Consider the following 22862-nt stretch of genomic DNA (forward strand, 5'->3'; position numbering starts at 1 on the left):
GAGTATTTGACTTTCTCTGACTTATTTCACTAAGCATAATACCCTCTAGGTCCATCCATGTTGCTGCAAATGGCAGAATTTCATTCTTTTTTATGGCTGAGTAAACATACATATATAAACACACACACACACACACACACACACACGACACATCTTCTTTATCCATTCATCTCTTTGTTTTGTTTTATTTTTTTTGTTTTATTTTTTTTGGCCATGCCAGTCAGCTTGTGGGATCTTAGTTCCGCAATCAGGGATTGAACCTGGGCCCTGGCAGTGAAAGCACCAAGTCCTAACCACTGGACCGCCAGGGAGTTCCATATCCATTTATCTCTTGAGGGACACTTAGGTTGCTTTTATGTCTTGGCTATTGTAAACTGATGCTGCTATGAAAATTGGGATGCATGTTTCTTTTTGAATTAGTGTTTTCATTTTCTTCAGATATACACTCAGGAGTGGAATTGTTGGATCATATGGTAGTTCTATTTTTAGTTTTTTGAGGAATCTCCATACTGTTTCCACAGTGGCTGCACCAATTTACATTCCCACCAACAGTGCAGGAGGGTTCCCTTTTTGCTATATCCTCGCCAACATTTGTTATTTGTGGACTTTTTGAAGATGGCCATTTTGACAGGCGTGGGGGGATAACTCATTGTGGTTTTGATTTGCATTTCTCTGATGATTAGTGATGTTGAGTGTCTATTTGTATGCCTGTTGACCATCTGTATGTCTTCTTTGGAAAAATATCTGAATTTTGAAAAATTCAGATCTTCTGCCCATTTTTTAATCGGACTTTTTGGTTTTTTGATATTGAGTTGTATGAGCTGTTTGTATATTTTGCATAAAAACCCCTTGTTGGTTGCATCATTTGCAGATATTCTGTAGGTTGTCTTTCCGTTTTGACCACGGTTTCCTTTGCTGTGCAAAAGCTTTTAAGTTTAATTAGGTCCCCTTTGTTTATCTTTGCTCTTGTTTCTTTTGCCTTTGGAGACAGATCCAAAAAATTATTGCTATGATTTATGCCAAACAGTGTTCTGCCTATGCTGTGTTATAGGAGTTTTATCATTTCAGGTCTTACATTTAGATTTTTAATCCATTTTGAGTTTATTTTTATATATGGTGTGAGAAAATGTCCTAATTTCATTCTTTTACATGTAGCTGTCCAGTTTTCCCAGCACCACTTATTGAAGAGACCATCTTTTCTCCATTGTATAGTCTTGCCTCCTTTGTCATAGATTAATTGACCATAAGTGTGTGGGTTTATTTCTGGGCTCTTTGTTCTGTTCCATTGATCTAATTATCTGTTTTTGTGCCAGCACCATGCTGTTTTGATTACTGTAGTTTTGTAGTATACTCTGAAGTCAGGGCATGTGATACCTCCAGCTTTGTTCTTTTTTCTCAAGATTGCATTGGCAAATTGGGGTCTTTTGCGGTTACATATACATTTTAGTATGATTTGTTCTAGTTCTGTGGAAAATGCCATTGGTATTTTGAGAGAGATTGCATTAAGTCTGTAGATTGCTTTGTGTAGTGTGGACATTTTAACAATATTAATTCTTCTAATCCAGGAACATGGGATGTCTTTCCATTCCCATTTATTATCTTCAAATTCTTTCATTCATGTTTTATAGTTTTCAGAGTATAGGTTTTTCACCTCTGAGGTTACAGTTATTCCTAGGTTTTTTTAATGCGATTTTGAATAGGATTTTAAACAGGCTTGTTTTCTTGTTTTCTCTTTCTGATAGTTCATTATTAATGTATGGAAAAGCAACAGATTTTTGTATATTAATCTTGTATCCTGCAACTTTACTGAATTCATTTATTCTAATAGTTTTTTGGTGGAGAATTTAGGGTTTTCTATATAGAGTATCATGTCATATGCAAATAGTGACAGTTTTACTTCTTCCTTTCCAATTTAGATGCCGTTTGTTTCTTTTTCTTCTCTGACTGCTGTGGCTAGGACTTCCAAAACTGTGTTGAATAAAAGTGGCGTGAGTGGTCATCCTTGTCTTGTTCCTGATCTTAGAGGAAATGCTTTAAGCTTTTCACTGTTGAGTATGATGTTAGCTGTGGGTTTGTTGTAAAAGACCTTTATTATGTTGAGATATGTTCCTCATTACCAACTTTGACGAGAGTTTTTATCATGAATGCATGTTCAATTTTATCAGATGCTTTTTCTGTGTCTTTTGAGATGACCATGTGATTTTTATTCATGTTTTATGAATGTGGTAGATCACACTGATTGATTTGCAGATACTGAACCATCCTTGCATCTCTGGGATAAGTCCCACTTGATCATGGTATATGATCCTTTTAATGTATTTTTGAATTTGGTTTGCTAAAATTTTGTTGAGAATTTTTGCATCTATAGTCATCAGAGTTATTGGCCTGTAATTTTCTCTTTTTGTAGTGTCTTTGACTCATTTTTTTTTGCTTTTTAAAAAAATTTTAATAGATATTTATTGGAGTATAATTGCTTCACAATACTGTGTTAGTTTCTTTTGTACACCAAAGTGAATCAGCCATATGCATACATATGTCCCCATATCCCCACCCTCTTGAGCCTCCCTACCATCCTCCCTATCCCACCCTTCTAGGTTATCACAGAGCACCAAGCCGATCTCCCTGTGCTATGCTGCTGCTTCCCACTAGCTAACTGTTTTACATTTGGTAATGTATATATGTCAATGCTACTCTCACTTCGCCCCAGCTTTCCCCTCCCACCCCGTGTCCTCAAGTCTGTTCTCTACGTCTACCTCTTTATTTCTGCCCTGCAACTAGGTTCATCAGTATCATTTTTTTTTTTTTAGGTTCCATATATATGTGTTAGCATTGCGGTATTTGTTTTTCTCTTTCTTACTTCACTCTGTATGCCAGACTCTAGGTCCATCCACCTCACTACAAATAACTCAACTTCATTTCTTTTTATGGCTGAGTAATATTTCATTGTATATATGTGCCACCTCTTCTTTATCCATTCATCTTTTGATGGACATTTAGGTTGGTTCCATGTCCTGGCTATTGTAAATAGTGCTGCAGTGAACATTGTGGTACTTGTCTCTTTTTGAAGTATGGTTTTCTCAGGGTATATGCCCAGTAGTGGGATTGCTGGGTCATATGGTAGTTCTATTTTTAGTTTTTTAAGGCCCTCCATACTGTTTTCCATAGTGGTTGTATCAATTTACATTCCCACCAACAGTGCAAGAGGGTTCTGTTTCACCACAGTCTTTCCAGCATTTATTGTTTCTACATTTTTTGATAGTGACCATTCTGACCAGTGTGAGGTGATACCTCATTATAGTTTTGATTTGCATTTCTCTAATGATTAGTGATGTTGAGTATCTTTTCATGTGCCTCTTGGCCATCTGTATGTCTTCCTTGGTGAAATGTCTATTTAGGTCTTCTGCCCATTTTTTAATTGGATTGTTTGCTTTTTTGATATTGAGCTCCATGAGCTGTTTGTATGTTTTTGAGATTAATCCTTTGTCTGATTTGCAGTATTTTCTCCCATTCTGAGGGTTGTCATTTTGTGTTGTTTATGGTTTCCTTTACTGTGCAAAAGCTTTGAAGTTTAATTAAATACCATTTGTTTATTTTTGTTTTTATTTCCGTTGCTCTAGGAGGTGGGTCAAAAAAGATCTTGCTGTGGTTTATGTCAAAGAGTGTTTTTCTTATGTTTTCCTCTAAGAGTTTTATAGTGTCTGGTCTTACATTCAGGTCTTTAATCCATTTGAAGTTTATTTTTGTGTATGGTGTTAGAGAGTGTTCTAATTTCATTCTTTTACATGTAGCTGTCCAGTTTTCCCAGCACCACTTATTGAAGAGGCTGTCTTTTCTCCACTGTATGTTCTTGCCTCCTTTGTCGTAAATTAGGTGCCCATATGTGCGTGGGTTTATCTCTGGGCATTCTATCCTGTACCATTGATCTATACTGTTTTTGTGCCAGTACCATACTGTCTTGAATACTGTAGCTTTGTGGTATAGTTTGAAGTGGGTGAGCCTGATTCCTCCAACTGCATTTTTCTTTCTCAAGATTGCTTTGGCTGTTTGGGGTCTTTTGTGTTTCCATATGAGTTGTAAAATTTTTTGTTCTAATTCTGTGAAGAATGCCATTGGTAGTTTGATAGAGATTGCATTGATACCGTAGATTGCTTTGGGTAGTATAGTCATTTTCACAATATTGATTCTTCCAATCCAAGAACATGGTATATTTTTCCATCTGTTTTTGTCATCTTTGATTTCCTTCATCAGTGTTTTATAGTTTTCTGAGTACAGGTCCTTTGCCTTCTAGGGCAGGTTTATTCCTAGGTATTTTATTCTTTTTGTTGCGATGGTAAGTGGGATTGTTTCCTTAATTTCTCTTTCTGATTTTATGTTGTTGATGTATAGGAATGCCAGAGATTTCTGTGCATTAATTTTTTTTAAAAATTAATTAATTAATTAATTTATTTTTGGCTGTGTTGGGTCTTCGTTTCTGTGCGAGGGCTTTCTCTAGTTGCGGCGAGCGGGGGCCACTCTTCATCGCGGTGCGCGGACCTCTCACTATCGAGGCCTCTCTTGTTGCGGAGCACAGGCTCCAGACACGCAGGCTCAGTAATTGTGGCTCACGGGCCCAGTTGCTCCGTGGCATGTGGGATCTTCCCAGACCAGGGCTCGAACCCGTGTCCCCTGTATTGGCAGGCAGATTCTCAACCACTGCACCACCAGGGAAGCCCTGTGCATTAATTTTGTATCCTGCAACCTTACCAAATTCATTTATTAGTTCTAGTAGTTTTCTGGTGACATCTTCAGGATTTTCTAGGTATAGTATCATGTCATCTGCAAACAGTGACAGTTCTACTCCTTCTTTTCCAATTTGGATTCCTTTTATTTCTTTGTCTTCTCTGATTGCCATGGCTAGGACTTCCAAAACTATGTTGAATAATAGTGGCAAAAGTGGACATCCTTGTCTTGTTCCTGATCTTAGTGGAAATGCTTTCAGTTTTTCACCATTGAGGATGATGCTTGCTGTGGGTTTGTTGTATATGGCCTTTATTATGTTGAGGTAGTTTCCCTCTATGCCCACTTTCTGGAGAGTTTTTATCATAAATGGGTGTTGAATTTTGTCAAAAGCTTTTTCTGCATCTATTGAGATGGTCATATGGTTTTTATTCTTCAATTTGTTAATATGGTGTATCACATTGATTGATTTGCGTATATTGAAGAATCCTTGCATCCCTGGGATAAATCCCACTTGATAGTGGTGTATGATCCTTTTAATGTGTTGTTGGATTCTGTTTGCTAGTATTTTGTTCAGGATTTTTGCATCTATGTTCATCAGTGATATTGGTCTACAATTTTCTTTTTTTGTGATATTTTTTCTGGTTTAGGTATCACGGTGATGGTGGCTTTGTAGAATGAATTTGGGAGTATTTCTCCCCCTGCAATTTTTTGGAAGAGTTTGAGAAGGATGGGTGTTAGAGCTTCTCTAAATGTTTGATAGAATTCACCTGTGAAGCCATCTGGTCCTGGAGTTTTGTTGGTTGGAAGATTTTTAATTATAGTTTCAATTTCATTACTTGTGATAGGTCTGTTTATATTTTCTAATTCTTCCTAGTTCAGTCTTGGAAAATTGTACCTTTCCAAGAATTTGTCCATTTCTTCGTGGTTGTCCATTTGATTGGCATATAGTTGTTTGTAGTAGTCTCCTATAATCCTTTGTATTTCTGTGGTGTCATTTGTGAGTTCTCCTTTTTCATTTGTAATTTTATTGATTTGAGTCCTCTCCCTCTTTTTCTTGAGGAGTCTGGCTAATGGTTTATCGATATTGTTTATCTTCTTAAAGAACCAGCTTTTAGTTTTATTGATCTTTGCTATTGTTTTCTTTGTTTCTATTTCATTTATTTCTGCTCTGATCTTTATGATTTCTTTCCTTCTACTGACTTTGGGTTTTCCTTGTTCTTCTTTCTCTACTTGTTTTAAGTGTAGGGTTAGATTGTTTATTTGAGATTTTTCTTGTTTCTTGAGGTAGACTTGTATTGCTATAAACTTCATTCTTAGAACTGCTTTTGCTGCATCCCATAGGTTTTGGATCGTCGTGTTTTCGTTGTAATTTGTCTGTAGGTATTTTTTGATTTCCTCTTTGATTTCTTCAGTGATCTCTTGGTTATTTAGTAACGTATTGTTTAGCCTCCATGTGTTTGTGTTTTTTATGTTTTTTTCCCTGTAATTGATTTCTAATCTCATAACGTTGTGGTCAGAAAAGATGCTTGATATGATCTGAATTTTCTTAAATTTACTGAGGCTTGATTTGTGACCTAAGATGTGATCTATCCTGGAGAATGTTCCGTGTGCACTTGAGAAGAAAGTGTAATCTGCTGTTTTTGGATGGACTGTCCTGTAAGTATCAATTAAATCTATCTGGTCTGTTGTGTCATTTAAAGCTTGTGTTTCCTTATTAATTTTCTGTCTGGATGATCTGTCCATTGGTGTAAGTGAGGTGTTAAAGTTCCCCACTATTATTGTGTTACTGTCGATTTCCTCTTTTATAGCTGTTAGCAGTTGCCTTATGTACTGAGGTGCTTGTGTGTTGGGTGCATAAATATTTATAATTGTTAACTCTTCTTCTTGGATTGATCCTTTGATCAGTATGTGGTGTCCCTCTTTATCTCTTGTAACAGTCTTTATTTTAAAGTCTATTTTGTCTGATACGAGTATTGCTACTCCAGCTTTCTTTTGATTTCCATTTTCATGGAATATCTTTTTCCATCCCTTCACTTTCAGTCTGTGTGTGTTCCTAGGTCTGAAGTGGGTCTCTTGTAGACAGCGTATATATGGGTCTTGTTTTTGTATCCATTCAGCCAGTCTGTGTCTTTTGGTTGGGACATTTAATCCATTTACATTCAAGGTTATTATCGATACGTATGTTCTGATTACCATTTTCTTAATTGTTTTGGGTTTGTTTTTGTGGGTCATTTTGTTCTCTTGTGTTCCCACCTAGAGAAGTTTCTTTAGCATTTGTTGTAAAGCTGGTTTGGTGGTGCTGAATTCTCTTAGCTTTTGCTTGTCTGAAAAGCTTTTGATTTCTCTGTTGAATCTCACTTAGATCCTTGCTGGGTAGAGTAATGTTGTTTGTAGGTTTTTCTGTTTCTTCACTTTAAGTATATCCTGCCGCTCCCTTCTGGCCTGCAGAGTTTCTGCTGAAAAATCAGCTGATAACCTTATGAGGATTACTTTGTATGTTATTTTTTGTTTTTCTCTTTCTGCTTTTAATATTTTTTCTTTGAATTTAATTTTTGTTAGTTTGAGTAATATGTGTCTTGGTGTGTTTTTCTTAGGGTTTATCCTGTATGGGACTCTCTGCACTTCCTGGACTTGGGTGACTATTTCCTTTCCCATGTTTGGGAAGTTTTCACTTATAATCTTTTCAGATATTTTCTCAGACCCTTTCTTTTTCTCTTCATCTTCTGGGACCCCTATAATTCAAACGTTGGTGCGTTTAGTGTTGTCCCAGAGATCTCTGAGATTGTCTTCAATTCTTTTCATTCTTTTTTCTTTATTCTGCTCCTTGGCAGTTATTTGCACCATTTTGTTTTCCAGCTCACTTATTAGTTCTTCTGCCTCAGTTATTGTGTCATTGATTCCATCTAGTGTATTTTTCATTTCAGTTATTTGTTTGTTCTTTAGTTCTTCTAGATCTTTGTTAAACATTTTTTTATATTCTCAATCCATGCCTCCATTCTATTTCTGAGATTCTGGATCATCTTTACTATCATTACAATGAATTCTCTTTCAGGTAGATTGCCTATTTCCTCTTCATTTGTTTGGTTTTGTAGGTTTTTACCTTGTTCCTTCATCTGTGACATATTTTTTTGCTGTCTCATTTTTTTCTTTTTTTTTAATGCGTGGGATTGTGTTCCTGTCTTGGTGATTGTTTGGCCTGAGGCTTTCAGCACTGGAATTTGTAGGCTGTTGGGTAGAGGTGGGTCTTGGTGCTGAGATGAGGACCTCTGTGAGACCTCACTCCAATGAATATTCCCTGGGGACTGAGGTTCTCTGTTAGTCCAGTGGTTCGGACTCGGAGCTCCCACTGCAGGAGCTTCGGCCTGACCCCCGGCTCATGAACCAAGATACTGCAAGCCGCATGGGGTTGCAAAAAAAAAAAAAAAGAGAACCGTAACAAAGTAAAAAATAGAATTAAACTAGTAAACTAACAGATATATGAGAAAGAATATAAAAATAAAAATGTAGATAAATAAACAACCAGAATTTACAACTGTACCACAATAGAGAAAAAGAGGAGGGAAAAAAAAAAAAGAAAAAAGAAAAAAGGTGGGGGGAGGCCTTAGCTGTGGAGAGTGGGGCCTAAGCAAGGGCAAGGTTTGGGTGGTGGGCATGGCCTATGCTCAGGACCCACAGGGCTGGAAAAGGCCCTGGGGGCTGTGGGGGGCAGGGCTTAGCCTCAACGCAAAAGAAGGGGCTCAGGCTTGCCCACCACCCCTGGTCTCAGAGGGTGGGGGACCTCACCTGGGAGCCCAGGAGGCTTCCTGGGCTCGAATGGGTGGGGCAAATGCCCTCTGCTCCTCTCCCGCTCCTCTCAGAGGACCCCTCCTGCCTGCCTCTCCTGATCTCCCTGGTGTCCCCCCCATGCCCCCAGTACCAATGCGGCCGTGGGGAAGGGGAGCCCTGGAGCGCAGGAGACCACCCTGGGAGCTCAGCAGGCTCCCTGGGCCCGAGTGGGTGGGGCAGTTGCCCTCCGCTGCTTTCCCACTCCTCCTGGAAGGCTCTTCCCGCCTGCCTCTTCTGATCTCCCGGCCTCAAGGGTGCTGCTCCTGTCTGGCCTCCACTTCTCTTCCCTGCTCAGTCCCACCATTTCACTTGGGGGTTCCTCCCATCTCCTTGGGCATCAGGGTTTCCCACCAGCGGCTGGCAGGTGCCCTAGTTGTGGGGAGACGCTAACTTGGAGTCTTCCCACACCTCCATCCTGACTCATTTTGGTATTAGGGTAATGGTGACCTCATAGAATGCATTTGGGAGTGTTCTCCCATCTTAAAAATTTTTTAGAATAGTTTGAGAAGGTTAGGTATTAACTCTTCTTTGTATGTTTGGTACAATTCTTCCGTGAAGCCATTCAGTCATGTCTTTTGCTTTCTGGAACTTTTTTAAATTACAGTTTCCATTTCACAGGTAGTGATTGGTCTGTTCAGATTGTCTATTTCTTCTTGATTTAGTCTTTGAAAGTTGTATTTTTCTAGAAATTTGACCACTTCTTTTAGGTTGTTCAATTTGTTGGCATGTAACTGTTCATAATATTCTCTTATGATTTTTTTGTATCTCTGTGATAGCAGTTGTTATTTCTCCTCTTTCATTTCTTATTTTGTTTATTTGGGTCTTCTCTCTTTTTTTTCCTTGATGAGCCTGGCTAAAAGGTTTATCAATTTTATTTACCTTTTCAAAAAAACAGTTCTTGGTTTCATTGATCTTTTCTATTGTTTTGTGGTCTCTATTATATTTGTTTTCACTCTGATACTTATTTTTTTCTTTCCATCTGCTAACTTTGGGCTTTGTTTGTTTTTCTTTTTCTAATTCCTTTTTTTAAAATGACAGTACTTTAAATTTATTATTTATTTTATTTATTTATTTTGGCTGTGCTGGGTCTTAGTTGTGGCATGCGGGATCTTCATTGTGGTATGTGGGATCTTTAGTTCTGGCATGCGGACATCTTATTTGTGGCATGCGGACTTCTTAGTTGTGGCATGTGAACTCTTAGTTGTGGCATGCAGGCTTCTTAGTAGCAGCATGTGGGCTTCTTAGTTGCGGCACACAGGCTTCTTAGTTGCAGTATGTGAACTCTTAGTTGTGGCATGCATGTGGGATCTAGTTCCCCGACAGGGATCAAACCCCGGCCCCCTGCATTGGGAGCACGGATTCTTACCCACTGGACCACCAGGGAAGTTCTTCTAATTCCTTTACATGGAAGGTTAGGTTGTTTATTTGAGATATTTTTATTTCTTGAGGTATACCTATATTGCTATAAACTTTCCTCTTAGAACTGCCTTTTCTACATCCTCTATAGATTTTGGAAAGTTGTGTTTACATTTTCGTTTGTCTTGAGGTATTTTCTGTTTTTCTCTTTGATTTATTTTTTGACTCATTGGTTTTTTAGTAGCATGTTGTTTAGTCTCCACATGTATGTATTTTTCTTCTTATTGTTGAATTGTAAAGGTTTTTATGTATCTTGGGTACAAGTCTCTTATCAGATATATGACTTGTAAATGTTTTCTCCCATTATGTGGATTATCTTTTCATTTTCTTAATTGTGTTCTTTGAAGCACAAAAGACTTTAAGTTTGAGGAAGTCTAATTTATCTATTTTTCCTTTTGTTGATTGTGCTTTGTGTCATATCTAAGAAACATTGCCTTATCTAAGGTCACCAATATTTACTTTTATGTTTTTCTGTAAGAGTTTTGTAGTTTTTTTAGCCCTTATGTCTAAACATGTCTGTAATCCATTTTAAGTTAATTTTTATATATGGTGTGAGGTAGGGGATCCAGCTTCATTCTTTTGTATGTGGATACCCAGTACTTAAGATTTTTATGTTTATCAAAAGGGACCATGGTTTTTTAAAGGTTAAGGCACTGAATCTGTTCTAGGTAGTATGACAAACTGTCCCTTGCCAACTGTACCGAACGTCAAATGAGCATACACATAGCACTCTCCTAGGTCCCCTGAAGGGAAATAGATGCCTTTGCACTACCCTTGTCTTTAAGGAGTCCACCAACCACTTTGTGAGTAAACATGCCTACTTGAAAAGATAAACTAAGAGCTGTGTATGTTCAGGGAAGCCTAAGCATAAAGAGAAGGCATCATGAAGAAAGAGGAATTGCCTGAAAGGATAGGTAACCAAGGTGGAATATGTAGGGAATTCTGGAATGAAAGCACAAAATAATGATGAAAAGTTGAAATATGGGACTAGGGAAGTGGTCAGTATCCATCTGGCTGATTGTAGTTGAGTACGCATTAAGGAAGAGTAGAAAATAAGGTTGGAAAGTTAGCTTGTGATCATTTCATTAAAAGTACTGAATTAGGGACTTCCCTGGTGGTGCAGTGGTTAAGAATCCGTCTGCCAAGGCAGGGGATACAGGTTCGATCCCTGGTCCGGGAAGATCCCACATGCCATGGAGCAGCTAAGCCCGCGAGCCACAGCTACTGAGCCCACGCGATGCAACTACTGAAGCCCACGTACCTAGAGCCCGTGCTCTGCAACAAGAGATGCCTCCACAGTGAGAAGCCCACGCACTGCTATGAAGAGTAGCCCCCGCTCGTTGCACCTAGAGAAAGCCCGTGCATAGCAACAAAGACCTAACACAGCCAAAAATAAAATAAATAAATTTTAAAAAAGTACTGAATTATGAGCTTCAAAGTTTGGACTTTACTTTCAGTGCAGTGGGTTGCCATTAAAGGCTTTGTTTGGGGTAGGAGAGACGAGGGATTAAGTAGTGGAGAATAATCTGGCTGTCCTTGCAAAATGGATTGGAGGGAGAAGAGACCAGAGGGAGTGAGACCAGTATAGTCCAGGAATGAGATGGTTAAGACGAGTTGTTGGTTATACAGTTTAATTCCCACCTTTCCCCCACAAGCCACCACTATTGTTAGTCTGGCCCAACAACCCTCCCTCCTTACCTTCTCACCTCTGAGGAAGAATTGCAGGGGCTCCAGTCAAGATGGTGGAATAGAACGATGTGGAGCTCACCTTTTCCCACAAATACATAATGAATACATCTACATGTGGAACAATTATCACAGAATACCTATTGAATTCTGGCAGAAAAAGACACGCAGAAGTGCGAGGAAGATCTCCATGTAACCGGGTAGGATGAAAGAAAAAAAGAAAGCAAGCAGGGTAGGGCCTGCGCCCCTGGGAGAGAGCTATGAAAGAGGAAAGGTTCTTGTACCCTGGGAAGCCCCCGCACTGGTGGGGAGATCTCCTGGGACAGAAAGGGAGCTTCAGAGGCTTGGAGGGGAGCGTAGAAGCTGGTTTGCAGCAGGCAGAACAGGGAGAGACTGGCACAGAGGATCCGTGCTACCTTGCTGCAGTCCCCAGTCCGAGATGTGGACCTGCTAGTAGTACATGCGAGGGCTGGTTGCTAAAACTCGGGCTTCAGAGGACAGACCTGGGGAGAGGACTGGAGTTAGCCCTGTGGAGACAGCCTGAAGGACCTGGAGTGTGGTAAGGGCTGCAACCAGGAGTGTATGTGGAAGAAGCCTGGCCCACCATAGAAATGAAGTGCCGTTGTGAAGAGGCACTCGAAGAGAAGGGCAGGACCCTCCATTGCAGCCTCATTTTTGGCATGCTTACGGCCAGTGTGTGCCGCCATTGAAACCCCATTGTTAATGCATGAGTGAAGTGGGAGGTGGGGCTTGCCATAGCAGCCTCTTTCTCATTGCCATCTCTAGGAGCTCTGGGAGCATGCAAGCACCAGCAGGTTGCCCACATGCGGAGGTGGGGCTGAAAGCAGAGCCTTCCCCCCATGGCATGTGATCCACAGCACTGCTGCTTGCTTTGTAAACTCAGTGCCTGTGGGACATCCGAGTGGACAATGGGTGCTCCTGTGGCTGGGACGGGTCTGGCCTTAGCAGCTGTGGGCTTTGTGGGTGCATGCACGTGGAGGTGGGGCCAGAGTCTGGGCTGCTTCCCTAGCTCCCATGGCAGGTCCAGGTGCGCAACTGCTGTGGTTCTGGTACCTGACTTCAGTGGATCTGTGCTGGTGGCTTTGTGAACACAGCGCCTGAGGGGCACCAGGTCTGATAGCCTGCATTCCCACAGTGGAGGCAGGGCCGAGGGTAGTGTGCACAACATTGTACTTTGTGTACTTACGCAATGGGTGACAGGTGACATCACAGAGTGCACTCCCCGATGGACAGCTCCGGTGGAGGAATACTCAGTGGCTTCTCTTCCAGTGGGAGCGCTCCAATCCTGCCTACGTCACACTGCAGCTTAGAAATGGATCTGGGGGCTTCTTTGCCAACAACTAGGGAGCAGACCCTGCCCCCAGCAGGGCTGTAACAACCACAGAGCAAAGAGGAGGCCCCGTTCAACATCCAGCACCTGCTCCGTTCACCACAACATCAGTCATACACCCCCATCAGTGGGATAACAGCCAGCAGACACTGAGGAAAGATGCGGCAGCCATGCATACTAAAAAACAGCCCTTGCACCAAAAATATTAAACCCACACAAGCTACACAGGGACACTTCTACATAAAAATAGCCCTCCAAGACCACAGTAGATAATTGTTTCTACTAAACTCATAGAGTAAGAGAAATATAAGTAAAATGAAGAATGAGAGGAACCACTCCCAATTAAAAGATCAAGAGAATTCCCCTGAAAGAACAAATAATGAAACAGACTCTTCAGTCTAATAGACACTGAGTTTAAAAAGGAGATACTGAAAATACTGAAGGAATTGAGAAGGGCTATTGATAGAAATGCAGATTACTGTAAAAAGGACCAGGAACTATAAAGAGGAACCAAGACAAATTAAAAGACTTATTTGCTGAGACGAAAGCTGAGTTTAAGGCAATGAGTAGCAGATTGAATAATGTAGAAGAACGAATAACTGATCTGCAAGTTAGAATAATGGAAATCATCCAATCAGAACAACATACAGAAAGCCAAATGAAAAAAAAAATGAAAGCAATATAAGAGACCTATGGGATAATATAAAGCACGCCAGTCTACACATAATAAGGATCTCAGAAGGAGAAGAAAGAGAAAAGGGAATCAAAAATGTATTTGAAGAAATTATGGCTGAAAACTCCCCAAACCTAAAGAAGGAAACATATCCAGGTACAGGAAGGACAGAGGGTCCCAAACATGATGAACCCAAACAGACCTACACCAAGATATACTATAATTAAAATGGCAAAAGTGAAAGATAAAGAGAGGATTCTAAAGGCAGCAAAAGGAAAACAAGGAGTTAATTACAAAGGAACCCCCATAAGGCTATCAGCTGATTTCTCTACAGAAATGTTGCAAGCCAGAAGGGAGTGGCAAGATATATTCAAAGTCCTGAAGGGAAAAATCTGCAGTATAGGATACTCTACCCGGCAAGATTATCATTTAAAATAGGAGAGATAAAGAATTTCTCAGACAAGCAAAAGCTAAAAGAATACAGCAATATTAAACCTGTTCTAAAGGAAATATTGAAAGGTCTTCTCTAAATAGAAAAGAAGCAAGAATCTATAGGAAAGAGAAAATCACAATTGGAAAGTAAATTACTTAAATCAGTACACGTATTTTTTTTTTTTGGCCAAGTTTCATGGTTTTATTAACACAAACACAATGTGCCCATGAGCAATCTATTCATTTTCTTTGCTGCATAGCCTGGTGTTGGGATTGGTGACTGTGATAGCCAGCTGGGCTGCTCTTTCCACAATGGCTTTGTGGTTCTAGAAGGAGATGTTGTGAGCAATCTCAGCACAGTAAGATTTGTTGCACAACAGTGGCACTTCAAGCTCCTTGACACTGTGGACCAGGAACTTCCAGATGCTGCTGGGCAGCATGTGCTTTGTTTTCTTGTTGCTCCCATAACCAATGTTGGGCATCAAGATCTGGCCCTTGAACCCCCTGTGCATGCTGTTGTCAATGCTTCTGGATTTCTGTCAGTTCTGCTTAATTATTTTTTTAATTTTTATTTATTTGTTTATTTATTTATGGCTTGTGTTGGGTCTTCGTTTCTGTGCAAGGGCCCCCTCCAATTGTGGCAAGCGGGGGCCACTCCTCATCGTGGTGCGCGGGCCTCTCACCGTCGTGGCCTCTCCTGTTGCGGAGCACAGGCTCCAGACAGTTCTGCTTAATTTTGACATATTGATCTGACTGGTGCTGGATGACCTTCTTGGTCCTCTTTTTGACAACCTTGGGCTTTATGAGGAGTCTGAGGGCAGCCATCATGCTGAGTAGGAGATGGCTGCCACTTCCATAGGCCGTGCTGAAGAAGAGAGCAATACACAGATTTTAAAAAATAAAATAAAAAAGATTTTTCTGGAAAGTGATGATAACCACAATGAACAGCAAAAGAATAAACATGAAGTTGTAACATAGGACATCAAAATCATACAGTGTAGGGGAGGAGGGTAAGAACATGTTGATTTTTTTTTTCAGAATGTGTTTGAGCCCATTTGACTACCAGTCTAAAGAAAGTAGATATAGGAATGGGTTAACATACTTCAAAAACAGGGTAACCACAAATCAAAAACATACAATAGATTCATAAAAACCAAAAAGAAGAGAACACAAGCATAATAGAAATCATTAAAGCACAAAAGGAAAAACAAAAAGAAAAAGAAAGGAACAAAGAAGAAATACAGAATCAACAGGAAAACAAGGTTTAAAGTGGCAATAAATACATATCTATCAATAATTACCTTAAATGTCAGTGGACTAAATGCTCCAGTCAAAAGTCATCAAGTGGCAGATTGAATAAAAAAACAAGAGCCTACAATATGCTGCCTACAAGAGACCCACTTTAGGACAAAGGACACATATAGATTGAAAGTGAGGGTGTGGAAAAAGATATTTCTCGCAAACGGAAATGACAAGAAAGCAGTTGTAGCAATACTCATGTCAGACAAAATAGACTTTAAAACAAAGGCCATAAAGAAAGATAAAGGAGGACACTATATAATGATAAAAGGATCAATACAAGAAGATGATATTACACTCATCAACATATATGCACCCAAATACATAAAACAAATACTAACAGACAAAAAGGGAGAAATTGATGGGAATACATCAATGGTAGGAGACTTTAACATACCACTCACACCAATGGACAGATCTTCCAGACAAAAAAAATCACTAAGGCAACAGGGATCCTAAATGATACAATATAACAGTTAGACCTAATTGATATTTTCAGGACATTACATCCAAAAAAAACCCCCAGAATACACATTCTTTTCAAGTGCACATGGAACATTCTCTAGAATTGACCACACTCTAGGGTACAAAACAAGCCTCAACAAATTTAAGAGAACAGAAATTATTCCAAGCATCTTTTCTGACCACAATTGCATGAAACTAGAAATCAACCACAGAAAAAGAAAAGAGAAAAAAAGTCAATTGCAATTTTTTTCTCTTTTCAGTCAAAAAGAAAAGAGAAAAAAAATCAATTACTAAAAAACCAATGGGTCAACGATGAAATCAAAGAGAAAATTAAAAATATACCTTGAGACAAATGACAGTGAAATTCTATGGGATGCAGCAAAAACAGTTCTCAGAGGGAAGTTCACAGTGATACACGCCTTCTTCAAGAAACAAGAAAAATCTCAAATAAACAAACTAACCCACCACCTAAAAGAATTAGAAAAAGAAGAACAAACAAAACCTAAAGTCAGCAGAAGAAAGGAAATAATAAAGATCAGAGAGGAAATAAATAAAATAGGGATTAAAAAAACAATAGAAAAAATCAATAATATCAAGAGCTGTTTCTTTGAAAGGGTAAACAAAATTGACAAACCTCTGGCCAGGCTCACCAAGAAGAAAAGAGAGAGGACCCAAATAAATAAAATAAGAAATGAAAGAGGAGAAAGCACAACTGATACTGCAGAAACACAAAAAAACCATAAGAGAATACTATAAACAATTATATGCCAACAAATTGGACAACTTAGAAGAAATGGACACATTTCTAGAAACACACAGCCTACCAAAACTGAATCAAGAAGATATAGATCATTTGAATAGACTGATCTCTAGAAGTGAAATAGAATCTGTTATAAAAAAAATTCCCTACAAACAAAAGTCCAGGACCAGATGGCTTCACAGGAGAATTCTACCAAACATACAAAGAAGAACTTATACCGATCCTTCTCAAACTCTTCCAAAAGACTGAAGAGGAGGGAACACTCCCACCATCACCCTGATACCAAAACCAGACAAAGACACAACCAAAAATGAAAATTACAGGCCAATGTCTTTGATGAATATAGATGCAAAAATTCTCAACAAAATACTGGCAAAATGAATCCAACAACATATAAAAAAGATCATACACCACGACCAAGTTGGATTTATCCCAGTGTCACAAGGATGGTTCAACATATGCAAGTCAGTCAGTGTGATACACCACATCAATAACAGACAAAAACCATATGTTCCTCTCATTAGATGCAGAAAAAGTATTTGATAAAATTCAACATCCATTCATGATAAAAACTCTTATGAAAGTGGGTATAGAGGGAATATTATCTCAACATCATAAAAGCTATTTATGACAAACCCACAGCCAATACAGTACTCAACAGTAAAAAGCTGAAAGCCTTCCCACTAAAATCTGGAACAAGACAAGGATGCCCACTCTCACCACCTCTATTCAACATAGTATTGGAAGTCCTAGCCACAGCAATCAGACAAGAAAAAGAAATAAAAGATATCCATATTGGTAGGGAAGAGATAAAATTGTCATTATATGCAGATGACATGATACTATATATTGAAAACCATAAAGACTCCACACAAAAACTATCAGAACTGATAATTGCATTCAGGAAGGTAACAGGATACAAGATTAACATACAGAAATCGGTTGCATTTCTTTACACGAACAAAGAAATATCAGAAGGGGAATGTAAAAAGAAAATCCCTTTTAAAATTGCATCAAAAAAATACTTAAGAATAAACCTGACCAAGGAGATGAAAGACTTATATGCTGAGAACTATAAAGCATGCATAAAGGAAATTGAAGATGATTCAAAGAAATGGAAAGATATCCCATGCTCTTGGATTGGAAGAATTAATATTGTTAAGATGGCCATACTGCTCAAAGCAATCTACAGATTTAATGCGATCCCTATCAAATTGCCCATGACATTTTTCACAGAACTAGAACAAATAAGCCTAAAGTTTATATGGAACCATAAAAGACCCAGAATTGCCAAAGCAATCCTGAGGAAAAAGAACAAAGTAGGAGACATAACCCTCCCAGACTTCAGACAATACTGCAAAACTACAGTAATCAAAACAACGTGGTATTGGCACAAAACAGACATATGGATCAGTGGAACAGAATAGAGGGCCCCAAAATAAACCTACACACCTGTGGTCGATTAATCTTTGACAGAGGAGGCAAGAATACACAATGGGGAAAAGACAGTCTCTTCAGCAAGTGGTGCTGGGAGTTGGACAGCCACATGTAAATCCATGAAGTTAGAACACACCCTCACACCATACACAAAAATAAACTCAAAATGGCTTAAAGACTTAAATATAAGACATGACACCATAAAATTCCTAGAAGAAAACATAGGAATAACATTCTCAGACATAAATCGTAGCAATGTTTTCTTAGGTCAGTCTCCCAAGGCAGTAGAAATAAAAGCAAAAATAAACCAATGGGACCTAATCAAACTTACAAGCTTTGAGAAAATATTTGCAAATGATGCCACCAACAAGGGCTTAATTTCCAAAATATACAAATGGCTCATACAACTCAATAACAAAAAAACAACCCCATCAAAATATGGGCAGAAGACCTAAATAGACATTTCTTCAAAGAAGACATACAGATGGCCAATAAACACATGAAAAGATGTTTATCATCATTAATTATTAGAGAAATGCAAATCAAAACTACAGTGAGGTGCAACCTCACACCAGTCAGAATGGCCATCATTAAAACGTCTACAAGAAACAAATGCTGGAGAGGGTGTGGAGAAAAGGGAACCCTCCTGTGCTGTTGGTAGGAATGTAAATTGCTGCAGCCATTGTGGAAAACAGTATGTAGGTTCCTCAAAAAACTAAAAATAGAGTTGCCCTATGATCCAGCAATCCCACTCGTGGGCATATATCCAGAAACAACTGTAATTCAAAAAGATACATGCACCCTTATGTTCATAGCAGCACTGTTAACAATAGCCAAGACATGGAAACAACCTAGATGTCCCTCAACAGATGAATGGATAAAGGTGTGGTACATATATACAACAGAATGCTACTCAGCCATAAAAAAGAATGAAATAATGCCATTTGCAGCAATATGGATGGACCTAGAGAAAGAGAAAGGCAAATACAATGATATCATTTATATGTGGAATCTAAAATATGACACAAATGAACTTATCTACGAAACAGAAACAGACTCAGAGACATAGAGAACAGGCTTGTGTTTGCGAAGGGGGTGGTGGGGGAGGGATGGATTGGGAGTTTGTAATTAGCAGATGCAAACTATTATATATAGAACGGATAGACAACAAGGTTCTACTGTATAGCAGAGGGAACTATAGTCAATATTCTGTAATAAACCATAATGGAAAAGAATATGAAAAAGAATATATATGTGTATATATACATATATATGTATAACTGAATAACTTTCTGTACAGCAGAAATTAACACATTGTAAATATACTATACTTCAATTTAAAAAAATTGCCTCTTTACCCAAGTCCTCTCTATCCCCTCCAAGCACCCCAGTATCTTGCATGTTCATATTATAGAAATGTTGGATCTTGATGGAACCTCTGAAATGACCCCCTTGTTTTACAATGAAGAAAGTGCAGACACATGAGGTTAAGCAGTTTATTCACGTGGCTGAATTAGGAACAGTGATACTGATTATGTGTGATCTCACAGCTTTAAATATTAAAAAAAAAGGTGGGAATACTTGAATTGACATACAAACATCAGGGTTTCATTAATGACTGGTTCAGCCTTGGACATTATGATTTATTTCATGCCCATTGTTTTTAAAAACTGGCTTCATTTTTGTTTTCTGTAGCAAGCTAATTAAATGTAATTTAAAAATCTGCTTCCTTTCAGGTCAAGTGAAAAGTGCCAAATCTGTATTCTAAGCCATGGTCAGAAAAGAAGTCTTATTAAAAGGCCGCATCTTCTTCTATATCTGTAAAGGCAAACCTATTCATGCCGACTGAAGTTAAATAGATGTGGGGTTTTATAAAAATGTTTAAGTATGAAGTTAAATCACCCTCGTTTTGTTTTACCCCATTCAGCATGCTTATGTCCAGACTCTCTGGCCTTGCCTCTGCCTCCACAAGTCAGTTTCATGTGAGTTCCACGTGCTCCTTCCAGAGAGCACTTGGCTGTGAGTCACTCACAAAGACCATATGGAAGCTTTAAAAGCTACTTAGAGAATCTAACAATTTTCTGTGTAACTGAGGCAGGAAATTTCTGTTCAAGTGTGGAATTCTATTAAAAAAAAAAAAAAGACATATTGGCCATTTCCAGAAGAAAAATTTGTTCTCCCTCTCTCAGAAGGAAAGCTATGGGATGACATTCTGGAGCAAGGAGCTATTAAGGATGGTTTGGAATCAGGGTCCTCTGCTTATACAACTATCACTTTTTTATGTCCAAATTGAAATTCACCTTTAAGGTGGGATATAGTCTCTTAGTAAATCTTCCTGTTTCTTTATCTTTAACACCCTTGTCTTTAAATTAATAAATACAAATCTGTTTAGTTTTATATTTAGATTTCCCCTACTCAGTAGGTTTAGCAATATAGTTATTATATCTGTACTACATGCCATTTTCCTTTTGTTTTACATTGCCTACATTTTAGATATCATTGTTGGTTTCATATTAGTGATTTGGAATGTCCTTTTTTCTACTTTGTCTAAGAGTCCCTGAACCTTCTACTACTCTGTGACTTTCCGGAGAAGTTTTATAGAAAGAAAATTATTCTCTTCTTTGTCCCATCCTGAAAGCTAGTTTTTCGTTGTTGAGGGGAAGGAAAAGAAATGAGCAATTCAGTAATTCCTTGTCAGTTGACATTTTCTCAACCATGATTTTGAGGTAACACTGTCTCACAAATTTAAAAGTTTTGAGATCTTTTTTTAATGTATGAGCAATTCAGTTTCAGTTGCCTTAAGCAGAAGAAAAGGGCAATGACTCTCACTCCCCTCTCTGGTAGATCCAGTGGGTGTTTATGGAGTAGTGCAAAGAAGACCTTTGTTTGCTCCATTCTCTTAATATTGTAGATTGTGAGAAGTCTATGATCTTTAAGCATCGCAATAATTTGGGAAAAGGCCAGGTGCCGTTTTTGTCATTTCTACTCTAATTCTACATTTTCTGAGCCTTGATCTCGAATATGACAATATTCAATTATATTGTCAATTATACCTCAATAAAGCTGAAAAAAAAGTCAATCCTGACCCTTGGCGAGGCAATCTGTAATTTTCCATTCCATGACCTCTATCCCCAATGTTAGGAAGAATTAATCCCTCCTTCTTTGGGGCACGCATAGCATTAGTAGCTTCATACTGTATTCTATTTAATTGTTCACATGTGAACTACGAGCTTTTTGAGGGTAGGGGCTTTGTCTTGTTTTTCTTCATTCCTAAAGAACCTATAACATAGTAACTTAGTAAATAATAGTTGAATGAATTCTCTTTCGGTGCCACGTTTTTCATAGAACTCAGTAGTCTTCATTCATTTATAAAGCTTGTTCACCTTTATAGAAATGAATCCTGAATCCTTTTCTCCATATTTTGCTAGTGCCAGTGCCCCATTTCAACTCCTGCTCCTCCAGAAGACAAGCCACACACACGTCTAGCATTATGACTGTATATCTAGTTTCTTCTCTAATTGTCTATTTTTAAACTTTCTTCTTGAATGCCACCTTACTTTTTAGGCATATGAACCTGGTGATTACCAAGGAATTCCTGGATCTCATTTCAAAGATTTCATTGATGTGACAGTCTGAATATACATTTATATCTATAGATCTATTACTTTAAGTATGTTTTGAGAGATACGATATGTCTTGTGACCTATTGTTGCATTGAATTATAAGTATATTCACAGGAGTGTGAAAGGTCCTTATACTTTGAGTTTTAGCTATTACTCGAGTAGCTGCATGACTTTTTCCACACACCCACAGAGTAATTAATTACTATTTCAAGGTGCATACTAGTAAATTAAATCACATTATTTGAGAGGTAGTAAAGCAAAGGCTACATTAAGTGTTCTGATAACTTCTAGATAGTGGTTCCTTAGGCTTTTGTATTTTTTTTCATTGACTGGAAAACTGTAAAGAAAAAAAAGGGAGGAGATCGGTATGACATCATTAAGAAAACAGCTATTGTCTGTTATCGCTATCATTTAATAAAAGAAAAGACATATTAACACCAAAAACGGGGAAGATATGATCTCAGTATAAGGCTCTACTCTTTAAGTTGAATAAATTAAGTTTTATTATAGACTTTTATGTTTTCATTTTGCTATATATGATGGAACTTTTGTCATGAATCACAACTGGCATATGGTCTACCCTTTGATAACTACTGCTCTAGACTGAGCTAAAGCTGTCAGACTGCTACTTAGGTTACCATGATGCCCCAAATTATAAAGGGCTGATAATCCATCCCAATGTTTCATCTAACTTGTGATAGATTGTATTTTCCAAGATGGTCACATCTCCCATCCCACGGTCATGACATTATTCTTAGGGAGGTGGGTCTCTGTTCTCTCATCATGAACCTGGGCAGGCCTGTGATTACAGTAGAAGTAATACTATGTGATTTTCATAGATCATAAAAGATAAAAGGTGATACAGTTTCTACCTAGTTCTCTTGAGATGCTGCCTTGGAGAGACGCATATGGACAGGCACTGAGGCCCTGGCTGAGCTCCAGCCAGCGGTCATCAGTGATACGGGTGAGTCATCTTGGAAGTGGATCCTCCAGTGGAGCCACCACGGCCGATGCTGTATGGAGCAGAGACAAGCCTCTGTTGAGCCCTGCCGAAATTGTTGATCTCAGCCAAATAAATGATTGTTGTTCTAAACTACTAAGGTTTGTGTCTGTTTGTTATGCAGCAATGTATAGCATAAAAATTTTGGAACCAGGAAGTGAGAAATTGACATAACA

General features: G+C 38.6%; 1 protein-coding gene and 1 pseudogene across 4 annotated transcripts in view; one reads left to right on the forward strand and one right to left on the reverse strand.

Annotated features, from left to right (window-relative positions):
• LOC309648644 (ankyrin repeat domain-containing protein 45-like) overlaps positions 1 to 22862 on the forward strand; it is a 156619-nt gene that overhangs the window by 35078 nt on the left and 98679 nt on the right. The window contains exon 6 of one of the 3 annotated variants that reach the window (XM_082437502.1): positions 19800 to 22782. The exons of 1 other annotated variant lie outside the window; for it this stretch is intronic. In XM_082437502.1, coding sequence (XP_082293628.1) covers positions 19800 to 19831 — 32 coding nt within the window. In that variant the 3' untranslated portion in view covers positions 19832 to 22782. Of the gene's footprint in view, positions 1 to 11110; positions 11197 to 19799; positions 22783 to 22862 lie in introns of those variants that run through there. One more of the 3 variants, XM_082437501.1, reaches the window with a different exon arrangement.
• Positions 12359 to 22862, reverse strand: part of LOC309649456 (large ribosomal subunit protein eL32-like) — a 216587-nt pseudogene continuing 206083 nt past the window's right edge. The window contains exons 2-3 of the transcript XR_014268540.1: positions 14814 to 19351; positions 12359 to 14638 (exon numbers count right to left, since the gene is read on the reverse strand). The product of XR_014268540.1 is annotated as a large ribosomal subunit protein eL32-like (transcript). The remainder of the gene's footprint in view (positions 14639 to 14813; positions 19352 to 22862) is intronic.

Source organism: Balaenoptera physalus, assembly GCF_965194825.1.
Source record: "Balaenoptera physalus genome assembly, chromosome: 1".
NCBI lineage: Eukaryota > Metazoa > Chordata > Mammalia > Artiodactyla > Balaenopteridae > Balaenoptera > Balaenoptera physalus.